The sequence below is a fragment of the Tympanuchus pallidicinctus genome, unplaced genomic scaffold, assembly GCF_026119805.1.
Source record: "Tympanuchus pallidicinctus isolate F22 unplaced genomic scaffold, pur_lepc_1.0 scaffold30, whole genome shotgun sequence".
In the NCBI taxonomy this organism is placed as follows: domain Eukaryota; kingdom Metazoa; phylum Chordata; class Aves; order Galliformes; family Phasianidae; genus Tympanuchus; species Tympanuchus pallidicinctus.
In genome coordinates, this window is record NW_026294748.1 from 205,293 (window position 1) to 221,814 (window position 16,522).

General features: G+C 51.9%; 2 protein-coding genes and 1 long non-coding RNA gene across 5 annotated transcripts; 2 read left to right on the forward strand and 1 right to left on the reverse strand.

Annotated features, from left to right (window-relative positions):
• The first annotated feature begins 1,278 nt into the window (after positions 1 to 1,278).
• On the forward strand, positions 1,279 to 3,924 carry PTS (6-pyruvoyltetrahydropterin synthase). The gene is made up of 6 exons (XM_052697324.1): positions 1,279 to 1,412; positions 2,033 to 2,112; positions 2,390 to 2,412; positions 2,995 to 3,051; positions 3,311 to 3,381; positions 3,504 to 3,924. The coding sequence occupies exons 1-6, from the start codon at positions 1,339 to 1,341 to the stop codon at positions 3,643 to 3,645; spliced, it is 447 nt and encodes a 148-aa protein (XP_052553284.1). The 5' UTR covers positions 1,279 to 1,338; the 3' UTR covers positions 3,646 to 3,924.
• A 4,643-nt stretch (positions 3,925 to 8,567) lies between these two features.
• Positions 8,568 to 13,091, reverse strand: LOC128087612 (uncharacterized). Of its 3 annotated transcripts, XR_008209906.1 has the most exons (5): positions 12,871 to 13,090; positions 11,333 to 11,552; positions 10,787 to 10,845; positions 9,886 to 10,065; positions 8,568 to 9,226 (listed from the first exon to the last, which is right to left on the reverse strand). XR_008209906.1 is itself a non-coding variant. In XM_052697329.1 (4 exons), the coding sequence occupies exons 1-4, from the start codon at positions 13,085 to 13,087 to the stop codon at positions 9,938 to 9,940; spliced, it is 612 nt and encodes a 203-aa protein (XP_052553289.1). In that variant the 5' UTR covers positions 13,088 to 13,091; the 3' UTR covers positions 9,591 to 9,937. The 3 variants fall into 3 exon arrangements, 2 of the variants coding, with proteins under 2 accessions (XP_052553289.1, XP_052553287.1); XM_052697329.1 differs by lacking the exon at positions 8,568 to 9,226 and having other exon boundaries at positions 9,591 to 10,053; positions 12,871 to 13,091; XM_052697327.1 differs by lacking the exon at positions 8,568 to 9,226 and having other exon boundaries at positions 9,591 to 10,065.
• Positions 13,092 to 13,713: 622 nt separating this feature from the next.
• LOC128087570 (uncharacterized) lies at positions 13,714 to 16,196 on the forward strand. The gene is made up of 3 exons (XR_008209900.1): positions 13,714 to 14,016; positions 15,097 to 15,173; positions 15,318 to 16,196. It is a non-coding gene; the product is annotated as an uncharacterized LOC128087570 (long non-coding RNA).
• The last annotated feature ends 326 nt before the right edge of the window (positions 16,197 to 16,522 follow it).

Sequence of the window (16,522 nt, forward strand, 5' to 3'; positions counted from 1 at the left end):
TTGAGTCTGTGACCACATCCAGAAATGGGAGTTTCTGCAGACAGCCCTGGGAGTGTGCTTGCATGTAGGTTTGAAGGTCTGCACAAAGCTCCACTAAGTCATTAAGGTTGAAAAGATCATCCAGTCCAATCATCCACCTACCACCAATGCTGCCCACTGACCGTTCCCCTCATTGCCACATCACACCTCCAGAAATTGTGACTCCACCACCACCCTGTCAGCCTGTGCCAGTGCCCAATCACTGCTCTTGAGAAGATGGTTTTCCTAATATCCAGCCTGCTTCCCCTGCAGCATCTTGAGTCCATTCCCTCTCGTCCTCTGGCTGTTTCCTGCGAGAAGAGGCCGACCCCCAGCCCACCACAGCCCCCAGTCAGGGAGCTGCAGAGAGCAGTGAGGTTTCCCCTGAGCTCCTCTTCTCCACACTGAACAATCCCAGCTCCCTCAGCCGCTCCCCATCGCACCCCATTGTGCTCCAGACCCCTCACAGCTCCGTTCCCTTCTCTGCACGCTCCCAGCCTCCACGCCTGCATTGCAGCGAGGGGCCCAACGCCGAGCACAGCGCCGAGCTGCGGCCTCACAGAGCTGAGTGCAGGGGACGCTCACCTCCCGCTCCTGCTGGCTGCGCTGCTGCGGACACAGCCAGGCTGCCGTCGGCCTTCTCGGCCACCTGGGCACACTGCTGGCTCACGCCCAGCCGAGCGCCGACCGACAGCCGCGGCTCCTTTCCCTCCGCACAGCTTGCAGCCGCTCTGCCCCAAGCCTGCGGCGCCGCGTGGGGTTGTTGTGGCCGAAGCGCAGGAGCCGGCACTCGGCTGCTTGAGCTCCGTCCCGTTGGCCTCAGCCCAGCCATCGGCCCGTCCAGCTCCCTCTGTAGGGCTGCCTGCCCTCGGGCACATCCACGCTTCCCCCCACGTGGAGCTGTCTGCAAACCTGCTGGGATGCACTCAGTGCCCTCATGCACATCATCAGTAAAGGCACTGAACAGGACGGCCCCAACACCGACCCCTGGGGAACCCAGCAGTGCACCCAGTTCTTTGCCCAGCAAAGAGCGCAGATCTCCAGGCCACGGGCTGCAATTTGTCCAGGAGAACACGGCATGTGTTGCTCCCCTGATACCGCTCTTCAATGCCCATCTCAGCCCGTTCCATTCCTGACTCTAAACCCTCTGCTCTAACAGCCCAGACTGTAGCAAACTCGGTTGCATTTTGCTGACGTTCCCTAGAGCAGAAGCTGCGCTCGGCACGGCACCGCGGAGCGGCGCAGCGTCCCTTCGCGCCGGGCATCGTGGGAGGCGCTGCGGAGCCGTCCGCTCCGGGCCCCGGATGGAGCCGCCCCGCCATGGCACCGCCCGCAGCGCGCCTGGCTCGGCTGTCCCGCACCGCCAGCTTCAGCGCCTGCCACCGCCTGCACAGGTGAGGGGGGTCCGCAGGGTGCTGCCGGGCCCCGTCCCGTCGCCGTGCTTCGTGTTGCACGGGGAAGCTCCGCCGGCTTCGTTCGTTCGTACGGAGTAGCGCTGGTTACAGTTCTGGCACTTCCTACCAGGAACCCGAATGGTTTTGTGCTGTTCACGCATGAATTGCAGCTGGGGTGAGGCGGTCGGTACGGAACTGCAAACATAAGCACAAAAGCAAAGCCAAAAAAAAAAAAGTCATCGATGTCATTGTGTCTTCATGGGTTGAATGGGGTGGGACTTGGTGATCCGTGCCAGGGTGTGCTTTGTGCTGTACTCCTGCTGTGCTGCCCTTGGGGTGGGAGAAGCTGTGTGTGGATTCAGGGGGGGCGTGAGTCACTGCATGGCTCAGGTTAGAGGGGACCTTAAAGACCATTCGGTACCAACCCCTTGCAATAGGCAGGGCTGCCACCCACCAGCTCAGGCTGCCCAGCATCTCATCCAACCTGGCCTTATTCCCATCCAACCTGGCCTTATCTCACCCAGCCTCGCCTGGGGTGAGCAATGGGAGGAGCTGGGACACACAGATGGGGTGACACCATGAAAATCTGCTCTCTGAAATGCCTTGTCTGCCTCCTGCAGTAAATCACTGAGTGATGAAGAAAACCTGAAACTCTTTGGGAAGTGCAACAATCCCAATGGCCACGGGCACAACTACAAGGGTAAGGGATTGGCTTCCACATGTGCACGTGTGCATGTTGCTCCTCATGGACGTAGGGCTGTCCCAGGGTCAGAAGAATGGCTTCTGTAACTCAGGACCACCACTCCTAATGGAGTGGATAACTTTTCCTTAAAGGGTTGTGCTTGTAAGTGTTGTGCAGCCTGCACCTGGTGAGGTACTGCTGAATGGGTTGACTGCCTCCATCACCAGTGGGGTTTGTTGTGAGGCTCATGGTGTCACACGCATGACGTGATAATTCCTTTTTTTTTTAATTTCAGTTATAGTCACTGTGCGTGGAGAGGTGAGTGTTCTCGGCGTTCCTTCATTCCTTGCAGCAGTTGGCAGTGGGGCAATGGAGCCCTGTCTCCAGCAGATCCAGCTCAGTTGCTGGGTTTCCTGTGCTGTGTGCATCACTGTGGGAGGTTTTCAACAATCAGCTGTTCACCTTGCCCCTAACGACGCTGAGGTTGCTGAGGTTGGATTGGATTGTTTAGGATAGATATTAGGAAGGAGTGATCGGACAGTGGCACAGGCTGTGCAGGGAAGTGGTGGAGTCACCGTCCCTGCAGGAGTTCAGGAAGTGTGGACTGAGGGACGTGGTCAGTGGGCAGTATTGGTGGTAGGTGGAAGGACTGGATGGTTTTAGAGCTTTTCTCCAACCTTTCTGATTCTATATTCTGTGTGTTGCAGGCAGCCTTTTCCTCCTTATGTCAGGGAGCAGAGCCATAAGCTGCTGTATGCACATACAGGGGCAGAGTAGGGACTCAGTATGTGAAGGTGAAGAGGGATTTTTCTTGTGGCCCTGATTCATGCCGGCTCAGAGCAGCCTTGGTAACAAGGGCCTGTAGCTAGGTTACTAATCTGCCTTCTGTTTTCTCTCCAGATTGACCCCGTCTCAGGAATGGTTATAAACCTGACAGACCTGAAAGCGTACATGCAGGTAAAGCACCCCTCTCCCAGACACCCCTGTGTTAGACATGGGCTGTTTGTCTGGTGGAAACATGGTGAGTTAATAATGGTGGGAAATAAAGAAGAAATGAAGGAGTGATTTAGGATTGAAGTGTTTTAACGCAGTGATGTGAGGCAGTGCCATGTCTCAGCTGGGAGGTTAATGGATGGATGCAGGGACGTCTGTACATTTCTGTACAGACTGCTGCCCGGTGCATGGTGTTGGAGCCTGGACACCTCTCTTTCTGTAGCAGGCAATCATTGAGCCACTCGACCACAAAAACCTGGATAAGGACGTGCCCTACTTCGCTGAGGTGGTGAGGTGGGTGGAGGTCTGGGGGCCTGCAGGGCTGGGCAGCGATCTGCGGGGCTCAGTCCTCGGCTGGGGTAGCGCTGTGGGTGCCATCACTGATGGTTCTGAGTCTGCTGCTGTTTCGCTCCCAGCACCACAGAGAACGTTGCAGTGTTCATCTGGGAAAACCTCAAGAGGCTCCTGCCTGTGGGAATGCTCTATAAAGTCAAAGTGTACGAAACAGAACAGAACATTGTGGTCTATAAAGGAGAAGAAACGATTTCTGAGAGGTGAAATGAGCCAAAGCTCAACTGGTTGGAAACTGACACCTGCTCACGTCAGTGACAGCATCAGCCCTGCTCATCTGTGTGCTGAAGTGAAGCCTTGGTTACGTACTGCAAAAGAACCAACCAACGTAATTCTTCTGCCAGAAATCTTGCAGCAGTTTGGGTTATCACAATTCATTGATACATCTGCCTTTATCCAAGACATTCTGATTTCATAAAACCAGATTGCTGAGCTGATGTGCAATCTGCAATTGTACTATGCTAAATAAAGCAGCTCTCCAGAGAGGAGGTGGCTTGGTAGTGTGTATGTCTTAGAATCATAGAACAGCTTAGGTTGGAGGGACCTTAAAGATCATCTAAGTGCAAACCCCCGGCCGTGGGCAGGGCTGCCCCCCACCAGCTCAGGCTGCCCAGGGCCCCATCCCACCTGGCCTGGAGTGCCTGCAGGGATGGGGCACCCACAGCTCTCTGGGCAGCAGCGCCAGCGCCTCACTGCTCTCTCTGTGAAAAATGCCCCCGACATCTAATCTAAATCTCCCCTTTTTAAGTTTAAAGCCATTTTCCTTTGTCCTGTCACTGTCTACCTATGTAAAAAGTTGACCTAAGTGGGCTTATTGGCCCATATTAGGGTGCTTTGAGACTATGCTCACTGTAGACTCCCAAAAGCTTTTTGGCACAAGCAGCAAGATAAGGTGTGCTTTTGTTTAGCAATTCTGTAGGAACAGCATGAAGCTCTCCTTTTCTGGAGGAAGCAGCCAGTGAGTGCTCCCACTGCAGCAATCAGCAGCTGCGTGGTGTTTTCACCATCAGAACCCCATACTGGAAAGCTCATGTAGATACTCAGTGTGCACCAACCACTGGGGCTGCTGCTTCCACGGCCTCCCGCAGCTGGGTGCTTACAGAGGATGGGGCTGTGACTGAGCGCCAGCCAGTTCTTCTGAAGGTTCCTGAAATTGTAGGCATACTGTGAAATCAAAGAGCTGGAAGAGGAATGCATGTAAAACCAGTTGGGGAACAACGGTGCAGTTCAGCTGGCTGCGATGAGGGCCTCCCACCTGCCAGCCCAGGCAGGAGCAGCTCTGTGTGTGATTCCCCATCACATGAGCAATGTGCCAAGTGGTACTGAGAGTCATTGGGAGGTATGGCCACAAAGAACAACTAAATGTATGTAATTTAAAAGGTGATACCCAGAGTAATAATTCATGAGCTCTACAAGGAAGTTTGCGGCTGAGTAATGACAGCAAACAGCACCACTTGGAAAGGTTTAATGAAGCTTGCCTAATAGTTCACCTTTGGCTGGAATGTGCTGGTTACAGCTCTAGAAAATACTTTGACTGCTTTCTTTTAAACTGTGGCTGCTAGGAAGAGGATGGTCCTGTGCCTTCATCCATTATTGCTCAGATGTTGAGGCCAGGTGTGGCTCAGGGCCCTGGTGACCTCATCCTCTGCAACAGCAGAGCTGCAGAGCTCTGGCGCTGCCTCCTGTCCTCCTAAGGGCAGCGCTTTGGGAGCTGAAGGCTCTGCAGCAGTTGTGTCTGACCCACACAGCTGCACAGCCTGGCTCCAGGTGTGCACCCAGCGCTCACAGCGCACACACAGCAGAGCGCCACGGGCAGTGCGTGGCTGAACCCAGGGCACAGGGGGTTGGCAGTGCATGTATTAGAGAACAACTGTGAGCAAGCATGAAGCACAGGAAGAGTAAGATTTAGTCAAACATCTCTGACCAACACCGTGAGACCACACTGAGAGCTGCAGCCACTGCCACCAAGCACATTGATGTGTAGCTTCACAACATGGTCACACATCCCAATGGTTTGATGGCTTTGTTGATCTCTTTTTTGTTTTAATAAGAAATATTAATGATTAAAATAAGGGTTTTTTTTAACTTATGCACATTGACTATCTTGTATGTTTAATGAGGGCTGCTCCAAAAGTAATGCCTCCTTTTTATGATGTCAGCCCACCACATCAAAGCTGGATGCTGGTGGTGCAGCAGTAGAGGTGGAACCTCCCCACCAAGATCCATTGCATGTTGTTGCCGTGTGACAGATGGCAGCAGAGGGGCAGTCTGACACAATGGTGTCTGACATGGAAGTGCAGATGAAGCAAAGGTGTGGAATCGAATTCCTCCATGCAGAAAAAATGGCACCCAGTGGCATCCATCAATGCTTGGTGAACATTTCTGGAGACCAAAGAGTGGATGTGAGCACAGAGAGGGGTGGGCGGTGTGTTTCAGCACTGGTGACAGTGGTCACTTCTGCTGGTGCAGGTTTTGTCATGTGCAGCATGCGTCTCTTGTTCATTGCTGGTGAAAATGCACAGCTGGTGGTGGTGCCTATGTAGAAAAGCAGTGTTCTGTAGCTGAGAACGTGCTCTATTCAATAGTGTTACTGTGCTCTTTGCATCTGATGTAGTTTCCATGCAAATAAGCGGAAGGCATTATTTGCAGTGCAGCCTATGTATACAGCCTCTGACATTTCCTCTTCACTCAGTGTGGCCCAGGGAAGCCAGAAGGTTGGACAGCCGTGCTCTGCAGCATCACACAGGTGGGAGTGCTCAGATCTCAGTTGAAAGGGACACTGTGCTGCTGAGGGCACTGCAGCCCCCCATTTCTCACCACGTGGGACATGGCAGCCTTCGTTCTGGTTGGTGCTGTCCTGGGAGGCTGTGCCCCTTCTCTGGGCTCTGCTGTTCTCTCATTCTCTGGTGCGATGCCAGCCAGAGATGTCAGGCTGGCTAACCACTGTGATAAATGGTGCTGTGTGATTCACAAGTCCTTTGGATCTTCAGTACGTCATGGGAACCCAAACATACCACATGGTGGCTTTCTTGGAAGTGTAATGCAGCTATTGACAGTGATGACAATAAACAAGCACATGAGTATGGCAATGTACTATTTTTAGTGTGAAATTGGGTACTGGGCCAGAAAAAAATAACCTACATTTGTTTTACTGCAGTACAACACACTGACAAAGTCCTGCAATAACTGGGGAATTTGTATCTATTGCTGCACTGCATGTCCAAGGAAGTACTCAGGTTCTTCTATCTGATCTTGGGTACCAGAAGAAACTTCTCCAAAATAGTGTTTGGGCACTGGCATAGCTGCCCAGGGGGTGGTGGGGTCACCGTCCCTGGAGGTGTTCAGGAAATGTGGAGATGTGGCACTGAGGGACACGGACAGTGGGCACCACTGGTGGTAGGTGGGCAGTTGGACCTTAGGGTTCTTCTCCAACCTCAATGATTCTATGATCTGTCACGTTTAAATTGCAGCAGAGCTGGAGTGATAGAAATAAAGAAGGGACTGGGAAATGGTGTGGGTGCCAGGGGCAGGCGGTGTTGGGATTGTGATGCCCCAGGGGTTCTGGTGCATGCCTTCTGCTCATAAGGGACTCAGTTTTTTCAGGAATGTGTGAGTCCATACAGGAAAGTCTGTGGGAATCAACCTCCAAATTGATAGGCTGGGTACGGCTGTATAAAATTAGCTAGCACTGTTAAACATTAATCTGTGCTGTGACTTAGTTACTGAGTGATGAAATTGGCCAAAGGAGAGCTGTTCAGGTGATGGGGGTGTCTGGGACAGCAATTAAAATTTCAAATCCAGTCCCAGGAGAGCTACTGTGGGAGCATGACTTCCAGCTTCAGCACACAGCAAACACGAATAACGGTATAATGATGGCAAGATCAGAAACATGCTGCGCCGTATTTAGCAGGGAATGAGTGGAAGGTCCCCCTCCTGCCTTCCTGCCCCACACAGGGGCAGTGTTGCGGGGTGTGGGCAAGTACTGGGGCTGAGCCAAGTTCAGTGCCACTCCCAAGGATGTTGCTTGCATTTCACTATAGCCCCAACAATGACCGCATTAATGAATAACCCACACAGTGCGTCCAATGGGGCAGCCCAGCTCTTCCTCCTGCAGCTCCAGGCTCATGGCGTGTGGTTCTGTGCCCTGTGTGCAGTGGGGAGGGCAGTGCTGGGGAGCAGGGAGCAGGCTTTGCCCTTGCACTGTGTCCTGTGTGCTCAGAGAGGGAAGGGACACGTGGTCGAACCACATGTACAGGGATGCTGACGTGTAGCACTGGTTGGGGCATTTTCTGATGTTTGCATGCTTTGTCCTGCTATGTGATGTTCCTTTTACTGCTGCGGGTGTGTACGTGTCCCTAAGTGCCATAAAGCCATTAGGATGGGAGGGTCAGCAGCCTATCACTGGGCCGGAGGCAGGAGCTGTTTGTTCCCTCCCTACAGTGGGGCTTGGGAAACTCAATGGCTGCTCTCAAAGTGATGCAGAAGCATGCAGGGGTATGGCATGGCCCTTCCACTCTATGTGTTCTGCCCTTGGAGCTGGGGCTGCTGCTGCTGGGAGCGATGGGGCAGTGGGGAGCAGGAGCTGGAGCTACTCCTTGTTCTGCATGGGTGGAAATGGAGCAAGGAAGGTTAATGTTTAAGCCTGATGGTCAGGTTGCTCTCAGAATGAGTGATGCACTTCCTCTTGCTGTATCGAGAGTGAGAAATAGCAGTAGAAGGTTACGTCTGCATTCCAAGAAATTGGGGTTGTCATGATTTCTACAAAGCACTGAGCTTTCCTGGGTGGCATGAAGCTGCAGCAATCAGGGGAAGGGTGGAGAAGTGCTGTGGAGCTTTGTTGCTCACAGCTGCAGCTGTTCTAGTAATGCTTAAACAGCAGGAAATCCAGGACAGGAAAATGGGGGCATTTTGTGGGAGAAGGGGCTGCTGAAAGCATGAGGGGTTTCTCATTCTCTGCACATAGGGAATGGTGCAGCCCAGTGCTCAGCATCCCAGCCTGCACCCCACCCTACACCTGGTAAGAGGTGTTGCCACAAGGTTACCTGGAACAGATTTGATACCTATTATCTGAGCTGTTATCTGACCAGATAGTCATATTGACAGGAAGATTAGAATAGAAAGGCAGTCTATTGCACTAAGTAGGATTTTATTGAGTGCTGTGTGCTTCTGTAGCAGAAGGTATAACATTATTCCAGTTACCTGGGAGCTGCTAATTAATCTGCCTGCAAAACCGAAGGCAGCTGTAGTAGCTGGGCCACAAAGGTGTATTTCAGTGAAATTCTGTGAAACATTCCACAAGCGCGTGGATCACTCCATGCACGATGCAGTGGAAATGTCATCTGTAATACTGTGCTTGATTTTGTTCTAGGGACGGCCAACCTTACAAAGCGGCCAGCCCACGCCAGGGCTGGGAATAAGTGGAAATCAGCAGGGCTCCACCACAGCCTAACTATGAGAGGGAGGAACATCTCTTCTTTGAGGCAAGCCGTGGCTTTTCAGACGAAATCTGAACAAAAGTGGACTCCAGTGAGATATGTCCGCTTCAGAGCAACAAGATCCTCAGTGGGGAGCAGAGGGGCGTTGTGGGGAGGCAGCCAGGCTTTGGAGTCCGCAGGGCTGAGGGCTGAGTGCTGGGTTCAAGGACAGGTGAAGGCAAATTCCCCTTAAACGTGGCCATGAGCTGCAGGGGCAGACTGTGCTGGTTGGGGCTGGAGCCTGGCCGTGTCCCAGCCAGCAAACACTGCTCAGTGCAACAGCCAGCTTTTATTCTTTGGTTTATTTAGATTCACTTCAGAAAAAAAAATAAAAATAATAGTAATTACTTTCCAGAAGTTTGAAATTTCCTTCATAAACTCCATCCATATAAAAATACAAACGATAATAAAATCAAGACATTCAGTGGCCCATCCAATCTCATCCTGCAGCAGAAACTACTACTGATTAAAAACAAAAACAAAAAAAAAGGAGAACAACAAAAAAAAACCCCACCCACTCCACCATTCCAGAGAGCCAGAACCAAACCGAGGGAACTTGCCAGGACACAGAACAACTCTGCTCTGCCTGTGGCTCACAGACCTCTCTTCCAGCTCCTCAGCACACACCAGTATCAGGATGAGCAGAGGGCCTTTCCCTTCTCTTGAGCATTTTCATGCTTTTTATTTTTTTGTGCTTCACAGGACCCCAGGAGCTGAGGAAAGGATTAACCCACCCAGTGCCCCTGGTTAGAAGGGGTCTGCCCTCCTCAATCACCTTCTCCAGCTGTTCTGATCAGAGTGATCTCTGACTTGCTAATTTTGCAGCGTATGCTGGCCCTGGGTGAGGGGAGTAATGGGAGATCAGCTCTGTGGTCATAAACCCTTATAATCTAATGTAGAAATGCAGTTATCATCTTAATATGCATAAGAAGTGAGTGATTTTCCTGAGTAGATCAGCTGCCTGCCCTCCCACCTGTGGGTGAGGAGAGGAGCAGCACAGCTGGGTCATCTCCTCTCCCCATCTCCTAAGAGAGCAGTTTGCTTGTAGTGAGGAGCATCAGCAGCTGAGTGATGGCGATGAAGAAGAAGCTGCTCTGGATTGCGGAGACGGAGTCGGTGGTTGTCGAGGGTGTGGTTGGATCTGTTTGTGGAACTGAAAGAAACCCCCAGGGTAGATTAGAAGTGCAGAGGACCAGCTACAGACCTACTTGCTGTCATTTCTCAGAAATGTGTGTCAGACCTGCCGTACAGAGTGGGATGCATGAACATATCCACTGATGTGAATGGAGAATCATCAAGTTAGGCTTGAGGCTCCTGGGGGCAGGGGATCCCCTGGACTACAGAAACATTACCAGTGACGACAAGCCACAATTTCTACTTCACTTCTGTGTGACAGAGAGAAGAGGGGGATAAAGTCTGCGCCAATACTTGCAGAAATAGCCTTCTGCACTTAGAATCATAGAATCAGTAAGGTTGGAAAAGACCTGTAGGATCATCCAGTCCAACTGTCCACACACCAACACCTCTGTCCACTAAACCGCGTCCCTGCGTACTCCACCTGCCTTTTCCTTAAAGACCTCCAAGTTTGGTGACCTCACTGGCAGCCTGTTCCAGTGCCTGACTGCTCTTTTGGAAGGAAAATTCTTCCTAATATACAACCTGCAACTTGTCTGTGGCTGTTTAGTGTCCCTTAAAGTTGAAAATGTTAGGAAGTGTTCAAGTTCAGCAATAATCCTGAAGACCTTCTTGCCACTCTGGTGTCTTTGCCTTGTCTCCTGACTACTGGAGAAATGGGAAACCCAACACCACGGCACATTGCTCAGGGCACTGCTCACCCCACTGTGGGACCACCCCACTGCACCCTATTTATTTACCTTCCCGCAGAGTCACACTCTTGAACTCGGTGGAAGTGTTGTCAAAGATTATGTATACCCTATGGAAGGAGGAAAGAGAGGAAAAAGGGCATGAAGAACAGATTATGAGATGGGATGTGTATTGTGACCACCTGTTTCTTGTAACAGCAGTGTTCCTTGCAATCATTAGAGTAACGCGCTCTTGCATTCTTCCTTTTGGCAGATAAGACCGTTCAGGTTTCCTATGGTTTCCTTTGGCAAATATTTCCACTGATGCAGCTCCATTAGTGTTCATGGAAATAAGGGGTGTTCAATCCCTTAATTTCCATTGTACTAATTTACATCCCTATTGATGTGAGGAAACCAGCAGGCTGGCAGTGGAGAGACCTCCAGATCTGGCTTTGCCGGAAATATTTCCTCGGTATTCTCAAGTGAAAATCTGGAGCAGGCACAAGGGTTTGTCACAGCTGCTGCTCTGGGGGTGGGATCCTGACTGTGGGCATTACCAGGAGCTGGCACAGGAAAGTTCTATCCCAGCTGGATACTCAAAGGTGGTCATAGTGTTACCTTATTTCCACGGAAGATATGTTACTGCTTAGAGATGCCCAGTTTGCTGTTGCCAACAGATCTTCGGAGGCACTTAACATTGCTGTGTCAACATCACTGCAGTTTAGCACGTCTGTTACGTTCCATATTCCTGCAGTGGTATTTTCAGGGGACAAGGCTTGAAGTAAATACATGGTCACATTTCTGTCAGCAGTGTGGTTTCCTTCATCACTTATCGTAACTGCAAAGAGAGCAAGGGAGACAAGGTAAGTTGTCTGTCCTGTAGGACAGCTATCTCAGATCCTCTGCCTTCAGGGCTTTCAACCAAGGGAGTGTTTGCTGGCACAGGGCTCTCTATGTGACACAGAGGCACAGGGAGAATGGTGTCCCCCTGCTAAAGCAAGAAGAGCCCCTCACCTCCCCCCTCCTCCTAAAAGAGGGATCTCTTCAGTCCCCATCTGCACTCCCTGCTATGGAGGATGACGACACCAAACCAAACCAAACCACCTTTTCTGGCTCCCACACAAATGGCAGGGGTGGAAAATGCGCAGGGGATGAGCTGGTGAGCAGCCCACAGCTGACTGTGCCATCCCCACCCTGTCGCTTTCCCCACGTCTCCATCCCAGGTTGCTGATTCACGGCTGTGACAAGTCTGCGCAATGCTGCTGTGCACCACACTGCTACTGCGGGCAGCAGTGGGGCTGTAAGCACACGGAGCAAGGGAGACCTGCCTGCCAGCATTCAGCTGTGTACAGCTGTGTGTCCCACATGGCTGTAGCCCTCCTGGCCCTCAGAGTCCTTTGGGTGAGAGTGGCTTCAAGTGAAACCACTCAGGACTGCCAGAGATGGTGTGAGATGGCAGTGTCAGTCCCAAATCCTCCACTCAGAAAGAATCAGAGCTCAAAGTAACAGCTGTAAGCAAAACCCTCTCCTGTGAAAAATGCAGCCACCTGCAGTGGTGCTCCCTGGGGAGAGGCACGAGGGAAGCTGTGCCTGTCCATCCCAGCAGAAAAGGAAGGGCTCAGGGTGACCTTCTTTCCCTGCTCTCAGTGTTCGGATTTCTGAACCTCAAGGCAAAGGGATGCCTGTTGTCAGGTCTGGGAAGCAGGGCAAGGTTGCCATGTATGCTGGGACTGAATCTCTTACAGGATTAAAAGCCATTTTCTGTGATTGATGCTGAATGTGTGTCAACTGCAAAGCAACATCTTTTTTGTCTGTAGAGCCATTACTGCCAACAAGGGCAAAACTCAAGGAGGAAAGAGAACAAAACCACAAAGCAGTACCCCTCAAAATTCTGTGTTTTTGAGCCCTTTGGGGTTTTTGGCCAAAAGGTTAAGGTGGAAAAAACACCCAAGGAAGGAAAGAGAATTTGAGGCTGATTGTATAGACATGGAATAGGAATAAACAGGGGACAAGTAGGAGAGCTATCTCCTGCCTGAAGTAAAGAAAGCATCATTAGACCACACAGGTTCTGAGCACATCTAAGAACAGCTTAAGATTCAAGGATCCCACAGGGTTAGGGACAGCAGAGGGGGCACAGTGGGATGGAAGATGCTTACCCTGGTAGTTTGTGTTGGCCATGTACTCCTCGGGTGTCACGGTCACTGAGAAATTGCTCTCAACTGAGAGATCCTTGACAAACTCACATCCTTCCATCTGCAGGTACGCAGGGACAAGCAGAGTCCCGAAGAGGAGGAATTGCAGCAAGAAGTGAGCTGCCATCATCCTTTTGGATGTCCCTGCTTCATGCACCTGGGAGCTGAGAAAGCCTGACATTTCCCAGCCCATTTATATGGAGATCTTGATGAGGTAAATGCAAATATTTCCCCCTCCCCATCCAGCTCGTTGTACACACCCCTGGTGGGAGGTTTCTCGTGGTTTTAGAGATTACTTCCTCCTGGCTGCTTGGCCTCTAGGTGAACTGTTTAAAATAAAGGGGTGATGATCTGTGCGGCGGTAAAACCCACAGCAGGTGTATCATGGGGGAGTCCCAGGAATGTAAAGCAAGTCCCTGCTCGCCTGCTCCCCTGAGCCGCTTTTGTGTGCATTTGTGCAGGAGTCTCCATGACCTCTGCAGGAACCGCAGGCCGTGGAGACACGGAGCAGCACTGTGCTCCCACTGCCAGCCCCTGCCCTGCTTTCCTTAGCGACCAAACCAACCCATGTTGGCAGAGGTGTCTGCAGACAGCTGGCTCAGCGAAACCCCTCGGATAGTGTTCTGTGCAAAGCAGCCTGAGCTTTGCTCTTCTCTCCCTCTGTGCTCCCATGGGCTGTTGGCAGGGATGTCAGAGTCTGGCTTTTGCAAGCACTCCTTGAGCCATTGGGGAGGTGACGGCGTGGGCTGGCGGTGTCTTTCCACCCTGAAACCCAGGGTGCAGCACTCATCAGAGGTGTGGGGCTCATCAGTGCTGGTGGCAGGCCTGAGTCAGCAGGGAATGGTTTTCCTGCCTCCATCTGCCCCATGCTGGCAGCTCGCCGAGGCCCTCACTGCAGTTCTGCTGAACCCATCTGAATTCTGCCCAGCCTATTTTGGGCTGGGAAACCCCTCAGTGCATTCCTTTCCCCTTCTCATCTTCCCTTTTTCCAGCATCAAACCATCTCACACAGGCGGCTCCCTTTCGCCCCTCCTGTGATGTGTGTGGTTGTGTTCAACATTTCAAACAAAAGCTGAGCAGAAGTGAAAGAAAGTACCAGAAAGACAATAGGTGAGTTCAGGAAATGCAGGTGAGAAGGAAGCAGCAGGGAAGAGTGGGAGAAAAAGGGGATGCATTGGGAAAGGTGGTGTGTTCTTGGTGACATTGACATGGGTCAGAGGTAAACTTTACCCTAATGCAAAGGGTATGGAGAAAAGGAGAGATCGAGTTCTTTTGGCTCATCAAATTGGCTGAGGTCATGGCCACATTTCCTGGTCACTCCTCCCTTTCTCCTACGTGTCCCTGAGCAAAGGAGGAAGGAGGCCAGAGGGTCATGGTACCTCACAAACAGGGTCTGCCGCCCTGCAACAAACAGCTGGAGGAGCTCAAGAAAGGAAGGCAGCCAGCCATGAGGGGATGGAGAGGGGAAAAAGCAGAGCAAGGTGGAAGCAGAGGGTTTTGCTAGCACAGCCTCACTGCTGTCTGTTTGCCCTTGGGGGTTTCACACATGGTCTCCTTGCAATAGCTCTGCGCCATTCTCTGCCAGTGAGGATGAGTCAGACTGGTGTCACTGGAGGAAGGGGTGCTGGAAACAGATACATTTGCTTCCGAGAGAGCAACTCATTTTGGAGAAAGAAAGGCAGGATGTGACGGTGTCACATATATCACAAGGAAGGTGATAGCCATCACCAATCATCCAAAGCAAAAGAGATCTTTGTAAGCAGCAGTGGAAGTTGTGCGTTACACGATGTGTGCTGTGTGGGGATTTACAGTTTTGTTCCTCAACTGTGCAGATAGGTGAAAGCTGTATTTTCCATGGGAAGGGGAAAACTGATATCTGTCACGCTGAGGGGACATAGCCAGGAGGATAGCTGGGGGAAGCAAAAACATGGAGATTTTTAGCTCAGAAATGGCTTCATGATCTGATTCATCTGGGGATGAGCCCATGTCCCCTCTTGGCAGATGGACAGGAGGTATTCTCTTGCCCTTCTTTCTCCTTGCAGGCACATGTGCTGTGGCTCCTTCCCCACCCTATCTTCTGTGTATTTGTGGGCAAAACTGAAGCTGGAGCTGCAGTTTCCACGGGCTTCTTTCAAGGTCGAACCATGACCACTTACAAGAAGCCTTGTGCTGTTCTCTGCATTCCCACAGGAGGTGGCTTCTACCTCCCGGAACCGGCAGTGACAGGAGCTGGGCCCTCACTTTGCCTTTCTGGAGGTTCTCACAGGGTGCGTAAACAGCCAGACTGTGGGATCTGACCATCCCTGGGGATGCTCACGCAGACCTTTGACCTCCGCTTGGTGCACTGGGACAGGGTCTGCTCCCTACTCCCTTCCTCACATCAGCTCCACTCCTTTTTTTGTCTTCCCCAGGGATAGATGCACCTTCCCTGCCGTGGGCAAGGACTGGAACAGGCAGGCAGTGTCCTGAGGTGCGGGCTGTGCGGCAGGTGCAGAGCTTCAGCCCCGAGGTGCTGCTGGCCTGAGGGAGAGCAGGAGCTGGGAAAATGAAACTCACAGCAGCAGCCGGCATGTGAGGGAGCACCTTTAGCAAAACCCAGAGGTACAATAAACCACTGCACGCAACAACCTGCTCCCATGATTTACAGCAGGACCGGCACCAGCTGTCCCGTGTGCACTGTGGCTGAACAGGTGATGCCATTGGAGTTGAATGGGACAGAACCAGGGCCATGCGGAGTGCTGGGGCTCCTTCCCAGCCCCCCGGGTGCTGCAGAAAGGCGTTGTGAGGCTGCCGGCCCTGCTCCAGGCATGGGTGGTGCCTTTGCTTCCATCTACCCCTTATGGCTTTATTGGACTATTTATTTGCTCGAGGTGAACAGCAGGTAGTTGAGGTTTACTGGTCTGCTTTGCAAACAGTTTGTTTGATAACGGCGGGGTGTTTTATTGCTGCCAGGATGCTGAGCTGGTTTTGAGAGATCCCTTGTGCTGCGCATGGTGTGTGGCACATCCCACCTGGCCGTGCTCTGCAGCAGTGTCCTGGGATCACAGCAGCTCTCTGGGGGTCACAGCAGCTCTGGGCTGGGACTTCAGCACCAATGAGGAACACGTTTTACAGCTACCAGGAGGGAACTGCGAGGCCACTATTCTCCTATGCAATCCAGGATTGCTGCAGGGAAACATCCCATGGAAATGTCCTGTCCCTCTGCCCCAGCCTCTGGGATGGTATTTCCCCATAAAGACTTTTGGCCGGCTTGATAGCCCTGGAGGGGCTTTATCTGGGTATGAATAAAAAAAGAGGATTGTTCTCTGCATTTGCTTCTGAGAGATGAAGTCCTGAAGACCTCTTTGTTATCTGCATCAGAAAGGCTTGCAGGGCAGGGAGGAGGGAGTTTGCAAAAGAAAGGCTTTGTAAAAGGGCACTTCTCTAAAGGGAGAAGTTTAGCAAGGGAATTTTCCTGCCGGCCTCCACAACCTCTCAACACTTCCATATTCCAGCTTCTGGCTTTCTGTTCTCTCCTCTGGCAGGTTGCATTGGTGCAGCTCCCCACTAAGCCAGTCAGAGTCCTGTGACTGACCCTGCCCCTGCCCTCCATCCTCCATCACAAGTGGCAGAGGAA

Coding starts and splice junctions, on each gene's coding strand:
- PTS (XM_052697324.1), top strand. CDS start 1,339: ATGGCACCGCCCGCAGCGCGCCTGGCTCGGCTGTCCCGCACCGCCAGC. Junction 1,413..2,032: donor GCCTGCCACCGCCTGCACAG/GTGAGGGGGGTC, acceptor TGCCTCCTGCAG/TAAATCACTGAGTGATGAAG. Junction 2,113..2,389: donor CCACGGGCACAACTACAAGG/GTAAGGGATTGG, acceptor TTTTAATTTCAG/TTATAGTCACTGTGCGTGGA.
- LOC128087612 (XM_052697327.1), bottom strand. CDS start 13,087: ATGTCAGGCTTTCTCAGCTCCCAGGTGCATGAAGCAGGGACATCCAAA. Junction 10,846..11,332: donor ATATCTTCCGTGGAAATAAG/GTAACACTATGA, acceptor CTCCTTCCATAG/GGTATACATAATCTTTGACA. Junction 10,066..10,786: donor GAGTGTGACTCTGCGGGAAG/GTAAATAAATAG, acceptor GGTTTCTTTCAG/TTCCACAAACAGATCCAACC.